Genomic DNA, 8,278 nt, shown 5'->3' with positions numbered 1-8,278 from the left:
GTCCAGGCCAGGGGAAGTAAGAGCTATGGGTTGCTGGGAGGGACACAGTGTTGATGTGGGCTCAGCTTGTGCCTTTCCTTTATTTTCTCTGGCCCAGTAGAACTTTGGTGATGAAGGTGACAATGGCGCCTGCAGGCTGATCTGGGTCTAGTTCTGCAAAGAGGTGACACACATTCTCCCAGGGGCTTCCCGGCTTCTTGGCCACAAAACCAAAGATTCTAGGGGTACAAAGCCAGGGTCAGATGGGAGCTCAGCACTCCTTCCACAAGGGACTGCAGAGCCAGGCTGGGGAGGAAAGGAGGAACCTCAATCTCATGGAGGGAAGAGATTGCACTAATGGGGAAGCTTACTTAGAGGTGGTTCCATCAGGGTCGGTCCATCTGCAGAAGGAAAAGAAGTATGAAGGAATGCAGCCTAGGGAATGGCTACCAAAGGAAGAGCTGGGTCAGGGCACTGGTCTCTTGGGTTGTGGGAAGAAAGGTTGGGAGGGAAGGTCACCTCCGGTCCTGAGGGTCGGTGCTGGAGAAGGTGATGCTGTTTACCGGATAATGGCGTCGAAAGAATAGCCTGCGAAAAGGAGGGAGGGTGGAGTCACACCCAGAAGATGGGGTCCCAAGGGCTTAAGGTTGGGGTTCCCCAGGGACTCTGCACACATACTCACTTCCTTTGGTTGTCTGTCAACGTAATGCCCTGGGCTGAGACCTTGAAGTGGACAACAGCTGGTGTTGGGCGGGGACTGCAACTCAAAGCTGCAGAGCTTGCCCGGGCTACCGCCTGGGGGCCCGTCAGCGACTCAGTCTCCACTGAGGTCAGGTAGAGCACACTGCAGGCTATGGGGGCAAGTGGGTTGGGGGGATACCAGCTCTGTCAGCTCCCAGATCTGTCTCCTAGATCTGCCCCACCAGCTCTTCTACTTCCCCTGGCTAGTGCTGCTCAAAATGCATTAGAATCATATAGATAACTTGTTAAAAAGCAGATTCTATGACCCAAAGATTATAGTCAGAAATGCTGGAAAGAGGCCTGGGAATCTGCATTAATAAGGCCCCTTCCCGGCCCTGGCTGGTTGGCTCAGTGGTAGAGCGTCGGCCCAGCATGTGGAAGTCCCGTGTTCGATTCCCAGCCAGGGCACACAGGAGAAGCGCCCATCTGCTTCTCCACCCCTCCCCCTCTCCTTTCTGAAATCTCTCTCTTCCCCTCCCACAGCCAAAGCTCCACTGGAGCAAAGTTGGCCCTGGCGCTGAGGATGGCTCCATGGCCTCTGCCTCAGGTGCTAGAATGGCTCCGTTGCAGTGGAGCAACACCCCCTGGTGGGCATGCCAGGTAGATCCCGGTTGGGTGCATGCGATGCGGGAGTCTGTCTGCCCCCCACACACACACTTCAGAGAAATAAAAAATAAATAAAAATAAGCCCCTTTCCCAGGATGCTCATGTTAATAAAACTTTGAGAACCTAGACTAAGGACCTCTTTTTTCCACCACCCTATAAACATGACGCTCCCCTGCCTTTATTGGTTTTAAAGCATCTGCCAGGGCCCATCCATCTCAAGGCCTTTCAGTGTTCTGTGCTTGCATCTGCGGTGCCCCCCTTGATACCTAGGGAGAGAGGGGAGTGGAGGGAGAGGCCCTTACCGGCGCCCTGACGCAGTAGGTCGGCCGCTGTGCTCATGTTGGCGGGCACTGGGCTCTCTGGGGTCTCCTCCAGAGGGTCTGAGGGAAACAGCCAGCAAGGCCAGTCAGTAGGGAATGGCATTCTTTAGGAGCTGCCACCCCAAGAGAAGGCAGGTTGGGTGGCAGGGACCCAGATTCTGCCTTTGGCTGCAGTGGGTGGGGAGAAGTGGGAGGACAGGAAACAAAACACCCACCTTTGCTGGGAATGCGCAGGCAGCAGGGCAGGGACAGGGGCGAGATGGAGTGCTGGGAGACCAGGGCGGACAGGCTGCCTGTGGCCAGAGGTGAGAAAGGCCTGAGGTGCCCGCAGATAGTCTCAATTTCCCCTCCACCCTCCTGCAACCCCTTGGCCTCCCTAAACCAAGCCAGTTCCTGCTTCTCACCAAAGTAGGGCTCACTGGGACAACCCTTGATCTTCACCCCTTTGGGCCCAGTCTCAATGAGAAAGTGGCGGACCAGCTGTTCCAAGGGGTCCCCTGAGAGGCCGGGAGAGGAGAGGAAGGCTTTATCAGATTCCAAGTTCCTGGCTTCCATCCTGCTGGGATTCTTTCCCAAGCATGAGCGTCATTTCCTGTTCCCACCAAGAAGTGGCATGGCCCACCCACCACCCCACCTGGCTTCTATACCTGTCCCACTCCACTCCCCTTCTCACTTGGTTTTGGGCATTCTATACCTTTCCGTGGCTGGGCACTGGGTGGAGGTGTAGCCACCTTGAGGGCCAGCCCATAGGCTCCTTGGAATGAATGACTATCTCTGATGAGGAAGGCCCCAGGGTCCTTGTCCTTCAGCAGGGCGATGGCTGGGGGAGGCAGGAGAAGTTTTCACAGCGGCTTACTGAGCCCCACAGAACCCCGCTCTGCTAGCCAGCGCCCTCTGCCCTCACCCTAACAGCTGTGGCAGTGTTGGGAATTTGGGCACAACTTTAGAATTAATGGGGCATTGAAAACGTTAAGTCTAAACCTCTTTGGGCACAAAGCCCAGAATCACCTGCTAGTGAGAAGCTCAGCTCACAGTAAACCTTGAGATGGCAGGAGGCAGTAAGGGCGTCAACTGAAAGGCTGAATTGGGTCCAAAGCCCAGACAGAGCCCTGGAAGATGAGAGTGGGTGGGGCAAGCTGGCTTCTCACCTTGGTCACGGGAAAGGTGTGGCTTGTACCAGAACTTGGACGTATCCTGGACAAACTTGACGTTGCTCTGGCTTTCTTGCATGGGGGGCTCTAGGATAGGGAAGGGACTGAGCTCAGACCCAGGGCTCTCAAGTCCCCACACCATGCCCTTCCCTGGAAAAAATGTGTTCTCCCAAGGTTGCCCTCCACACCTCCTTCCTCAAGGTCTTTATACCTGGGGGTTGAGAAATGTTATTTGGGAGCTGAGGTGCAAAGGTGACATGGTGACTGGTGCCTCTGGCTGGTGGTGATGCCTGCTCTGGGCCCCAACAACCAGGTCCTGGCAGGTGGCGTTTCTCTGGAAGTGGAGGCTGGCTGGGGCCATTGATGTCATAAGATGTCGCCAGGGGGAAGGCAGGTGTGGGCGAGCTCTGAGGTGGCTCTGGGCTGGCCACAAGCCAGGGCATCTGGGTAGGTACAGGGGTGAGGGGGGATCCATCTGGGCTTTCTGGGGGCTCTCGAAGGCCTTGCCAGGGTGCATGGCGGAGGCCGGGCAGCGTGGTGGGCACAGGGCCCCTTGGACTGCCACTGTCTGAGCGGCCCCCCGGACTCCTCTCCTGAGGCCAGTCATTGGGTGAGCTTGGGGGGGAGATCGAGGAGAAAGGGCTCAGGGCCAGAGGCTCAAGCCCACTTCTTGCTGGCAGCTCAGGAGGTTTTTCAGCACCTCCCTGGGAAGCAGGGAGCAAGGCCTCGCCGGGACTCAGTCTCTGAGTGGGCGCCAAGGTGGGAGACCTGGCGTCCTGCCGTCGGGTGCTGCGGGAGGGAAGGAGGTGGCCAGCAGGGCCTCAGTGTCCTGTTGTGAGTTGTCCCCTACCCCAGCCTTCAGGATCTACTTGAACAAGGAGGTGCTCGCCTACCTTTCCTTGACCTGCACTGGGCTACTGGTGTGCAGGGGTGTGGAGGGACCAGACACTTCCGAAGAGGCACTGCCCTGGGCATTTTGGGAAGACTGCAGCAGAGTAGTGTGCCTGCTGGGGCCCTCCCTCCAGGATGCTGGCTCAGGCGACTCTGCAGGGAAGGGGAGAAGCGTGAGCCTGTGCCTTCCCAACTATACTCCAGAACCTTCCTCTGCCCTGGGCATTCCCCGCCCCAGGGCCCCTCACCTGCAGATGTCAAGGGTCCTGCTGGGGCCAGGTGCCCAGGCAGCAGGTACCTCTCCCCTCCCTCCTCTGCAGGAATCTCGTAGCTCAGCTTCCTGGATGGTAGGTAGGGTGGGCTGCCAGGGGAAATGGAGCCAGCCTGTGGGGAGTGGGCACCAGGACTGGGATACCCTCTGCTCTCGCCTGCAGAGCCGCAGCTGTGAGGCACCCGGCCATAGGCTGGGCAGTAACTGGGAACTGCTCCTCCATAGCTGTACGTCACCAGGGCAGGGTAGCCTGGATGCCCATACCTGCCTTCAGGGCACATGGTGTAGGAGCAGCCCTCATGCCCTTCCTCGCCTGCCTTGGGTGGCTTCAGGCAGCTGTAGTCAGGTATTGGGGCATGGTGATGCCCACAAGCTGGCACCAGCAGGGGGAGTGGGTGCCCGGACCGCACCGGGTGCAGGAGAGGCTTGCCAGCCTCACTTGCCCACCCCTCTCCAGCCTCCCTTTCCAGGTGTAGCCCATACAGAGCTGTCGTGGGCAGTGCCAGCTTCTCCTCACAAGCAGGGCAGGAGCATAGGGCAGGCAGACCAGGGTCCTCTAGGATCACCACCTCCCGGTAGCCTGGGGAGCGGTAGCCGAAGTCCCCACTGTTTGGTTTCCCCAGCTCAGGGGGGTAGGGGTATGGCCCCTCAGACAACGATCTGCAGAGGCGCCTCTTCTCCACAGAGGCCTCCGCATAGCCGTGGGTGGGCCCCTCATATCCCCCATAGGCCAGCCGCCGCCTCTCCAGGGTTCCCTCTGGCTGGTAGTATCCCCCATTTGGTACCCCACAGGGTTCCCGGTAGCCCTGGCGGCAGGAACAGTGGCGGCTGAGGGCAGGTCTGTGGCCTGAATATGTTCCAAGGTGGGTGCCTCTGCCAGCAGGGGGCTGCTCTTCATCATCCAGGATGGCTGTCTCGCGCCCAGCCCCCCGACCCCCACTGGCCTCTCCGCAGCCTCCCAGGAGGCGATCTAGCTCCTGCTGCTCAGCAGCCGTTGGGGGTGGCCGGCCAGGGGACTCTGTGGCTGGCTCCGTGGTGAGTGTGGATGAATGGCCAGAGTCGCTGCTGATGGACAGCAGGGGGGGTGGGGGCAGCTCTGGAGAGGGCGCTGGTGGGGTCTGGCAGGGTGCCCGCTGCACCTGGGCATAAGGACTGCCATCTAGGGGGCCACGGGTGTGGGTCAGGGAGCCTGAGTGGGGAGAGGAAGGGTAGGCGGGCAGGGAAAAGAGAGAGCATTAATGAGAGGGGACGGCTCTGGAGACTCTGGCTCAGGGGGTGTTTTTTGGGAGGTGTATCTGCTTGGAAGGTGTGCGTCCCCCAACTCCACCTCCCACCACCCCTGGGCCTGCTGTACACACCGTCCACACTGTCCTCATGATGCTGGTTGAAGTTCTCATAGGAGTCCCAGCGCACGGCGGGTTCCGCTGTGTTGTAGTCAACAGTGACTGAGGGGTTGTTCCGTGGGGTGTTGCCTGTGGAAAGCCCAAGTGGTGAGAAGCACGGAGACAGCCTTCAGCCCTACCCTCCAGCCCTGCTCTTACCTTTGATCTTCTCAGGGCTAGAGGAGAAGATGAATTCTACTGAGGCTTGGAAGGGGAATCTCTCATCTGTGAGGAGGGGACAGTGTGAAGCCAGGTCCTCTGTCTGCCTGCCCTCACACCATTCGTCTCTGACTCACCAGTCCACGCCTCATCCAGCTGGTCCTTGGGAAAGATGAGCCGTGGTCCGTGGATGGTGCATGTGTGGAACTGGACTCGGAACACAAGGGTCCGGTCTGTCCCCCGGCCACTCTTGTGATAGCATGTCACCTGGGTGAGAGAGACTGGGTCAGGCCCTCATGTCCACTTATACCTACTCTGTGCTTTCACCCTGGGGACTGTCTTGCCACAGCTCTGTCCAAGACTCCCTCACCATGACGTCGCCTTTGAGAAGAAGGGCTGGCTCCAGGCTGATGCAAAGCTGCTGGGGACCAGGGCCTGCAATGTGGCTGTGGAAGAGAGGAGAAGGCAGAGGTGAATCAGGGAGAGCTGTGAAGTCAGGAAGGAGATGGGAATCTGAGCCCTGAGTGAGAGACCTCTAGCTGAGGCTCAGCTTCCCCATCTGTAAAGTAGATTCCATGGTGGTAGTAGTTTTTAGGAACAGAGAGGCTAGAGCTGGAGGTGTTTGGGGAGGCTTGAGAGAGAGGGAGCTGGAGGCCAGGGCAGCAAGGGCCTGGGAACACAGCACTCACTAGATTCCAGATGTATAGACAAGCTGCATGGACTGGTAGATCTTGAGGAACGGCTGGAAGCCTGGATGGGCAAGAAGACACATTTGGGGGTGCTGAGTGAAGGGGGTGGGGGAACAGCCTCTCATGGAGTATATCAGACTCACCTGTGCCAGGTTCAAAGGCTGGCAGCACAGGTACAAGCACATTGTGCAGGAAGAGAGGGCTGCTGTTCATTCTGATGGAGCCAGACAGCAAACCACTGAAGTAGCTGATGTATCTGGTGGGGGAAGTATGTCAAGAACATAAGCCATTCCTTCTGGAGACCCTCTTGTAGCACTTCAATTGTGCATTACTCCCGCCCCCAGCCACCCTTGGAAGGCCTGCTCTTCTCCATACTTCCCTCCCATTCCAGCCACCAGAGGTTCTCCTTGCATCTAGCCTCAATCCCTCTTGCTGCATCAAAGGTTTTGTACTTGCTGCCCCCTTTCCCTACAATGCTCTTGCTCCAGACCTTATAGAGGCAGGACCTGCACATCTCTTTTTTTATCATGAGACTCAGCTTTATTTCCTTTATAGCACTTGTCATCATCCAAAATGACCTTATCTATGTATCACAGGTTTATTGCCTTCTACTCCACTAAGCAATAGTGTAGCCCCATAAGAGCAAGGACGCTTGTTCTGAATTCCCAGCACCTGGCACAGTGCCTGGCACATCAGAAGTGCACCATTAAAGCGTGCTATGTGAATGAGAAAAACTTGACCCTGGTAGCCATGAGGGGAACTGCTTCCCTGGCTCATCTCCACCCAGGCTGCTCACCGGTGCTGGGAGGGCTGCAGCTCAGTGGCCACTTTGTCCTCACAGAATTTCCGCATGGTAAGAGTAGCCAGTGCCTGGTCTGCCCTGGGGAGAGCAAACAAGCGCATGGGATGAGGGGCTTGTCTCCATCCTGGTCTCTCATCCTAAGTCCCAGAGGAGGATGACAGGGATGACCCCAAGGCCTAGAGGAAGCCTAGAGTGGTGGTAAAGAGAACTAGAAACCCCACATACAGTCATTTTACTAGTTGTTGGACCTCAAACAATTGTTCCCTGAGCTTTAGTTTCTTCATCTGTAAAATGGGCAATAAAAGCATAGTGTCCCCCCCCCAAAAAAAAATATGAACCTCAAAATGTGACCTTATTTAGAAATAGGGTCATTGCAGATGTAATTAGTTAAGATGTCAAACTGGAGTAAGGTGAGCCCTTAATTCAATACGATTGGTGTCCTTAGAAGAGAAAAGACACAGACATACAGGAAGAAGGTCATGTGATGATGGAGGCAGAGACTGAAGTGATGGAGCTGCAAGCCAAGGAACGAACACCAAGGATTGCCGGCCACCACCAGAAGCTAGAAAGAGACAAGGCAGGCTTCTACCCAGAGTTTCAGCAGGAGTGAAGTCTTGTTGACACCTCTCAATTTTTATACTTCCAGCCTCCAGAACTGAGACAAGTTTCTGTTGTCTTAGGTCACTTAGTTTGTGGTAGTTTGTTACAGCAATCCCAGAGAACTGTGGTGAAGTACAAGTGAGAAAAAGAAGGTGGCAACGCCAAGTGTCTAGTAAATGGCTCTCTGAACTCAGAGGTGGGGCTTCAGGTGAGACGGGCTGTAAAGACCAGCTGGAGGAAGGGCCATTGGGAAAGGGACCACTCAAGGGCAGGGGAGCCTCACCCTGCAGAGATCTTGCTGTAGTGCATGTAGGCAGAGACGATGACCCCGAGCTTGCTCTTGCTCCCCTGAAGATACAGACAGCGATAGAGGGCCTGCTGGGGCCCCAGGCCGAGGCACCTCACTCTGCAAACCCAAAGTCCCAGCCCACCTTGCAGTACAGGACGACCACATGCTGTGGGTCAGCACTGAGCCAGGTCTCCATGGCTTTGCAGATGGAGCACAGCTTGTCCAGGGGGGGTGCATGCAGCTCAGGCCAGCCAAAGTCCTGGACCTGGGTGTGGGGGGGTGCAGGTTGAAACTGGGATTGGGGGGCATGAGTGAAGAGAGAAGGGTGAAAAAGGGACAGAGTGTAGAGGTCTGGGGCAAGGTCAGCCTCTTGGCTTGCCACAACAAGAGCCTCAACA

The 8,278-nt window shown here is 56.8% G+C and overlaps 1 protein-coding gene across 3 annotated transcripts in view; it reads right to left on the bottom strand.

Annotated features, from left to right (window-relative positions):
- Positions 1 to 79: 79 nt before the first annotated feature.
- TNS2 (tensin 2) overlaps positions 80 to 8,278 on the bottom strand; it is a 16,116-nt gene continuing 7,917 nt past the window's right edge. For all 3 annotated transcript variants that reach the window (XM_066369615.1, XM_066369616.1, XM_066369614.1), the window contains exons 9-29: positions 8,023 to 8,145; positions 7,875 to 7,939; positions 6,986 to 7,069; positions 6,333 to 6,445; positions 6,190 to 6,250; positions 5,871 to 5,946; positions 5,638 to 5,767; positions 5,501 to 5,566; positions 5,318 to 5,431; positions 3,937 to 5,148; positions 3,691 to 3,841; positions 3,009 to 3,586; positions 2,795 to 2,884; positions 2,341 to 2,466; positions 2,051 to 2,143; positions 1,862 to 1,939; positions 1,629 to 1,706; positions 662 to 830; positions 499 to 567; positions 351 to 380; positions 80 to 218 (exon numbers count right to left, since the gene is read on the bottom strand). In XM_066369615.1, the coding sequence (XP_066225712.1) occupies positions 80 to 218; positions 351 to 380; positions 499 to 567; positions 662 to 830; positions 1,629 to 1,706; positions 1,862 to 1,939; positions 2,051 to 2,143; positions 2,341 to 2,466; positions 2,795 to 2,884; positions 3,009 to 3,586; positions 3,691 to 3,841; positions 3,937 to 5,148; positions 5,318 to 5,431; positions 5,501 to 5,566; positions 5,638 to 5,767; positions 5,871 to 5,946; positions 6,190 to 6,250; positions 6,333 to 6,445; positions 6,986 to 7,069; positions 7,875 to 7,939; positions 8,023 to 8,145 (3,645 nt within the window). The remainder of the gene's footprint in view (positions 219 to 350; positions 381 to 498; positions 568 to 661; positions 831 to 1,628; positions 1,707 to 1,861; positions 1,940 to 2,050; positions 2,144 to 2,340; positions 2,467 to 2,794; positions 2,885 to 3,008; positions 3,587 to 3,690; positions 3,842 to 3,936; positions 5,149 to 5,317; positions 5,432 to 5,500; positions 5,567 to 5,637; positions 5,768 to 5,870; positions 5,947 to 6,189; positions 6,251 to 6,332; positions 6,446 to 6,985; positions 7,070 to 7,874; positions 7,940 to 8,022; positions 8,146 to 8,278) is intronic.

Source organism: Saccopteryx leptura, chromosome 2 (assembly GCF_036850995.1).
Source record: "Saccopteryx leptura isolate mSacLep1 chromosome 2, mSacLep1_pri_phased_curated, whole genome shotgun sequence".
NCBI classification, from domain to species: domain Eukaryota; kingdom Metazoa; phylum Chordata; class Mammalia; order Chiroptera; family Emballonuridae; genus Saccopteryx; species Saccopteryx leptura.
The sequence above is the reverse complement of the archived record's forward strand: the minus strand, read 5'-3'. Positions and strand labels throughout refer to the sequence as shown.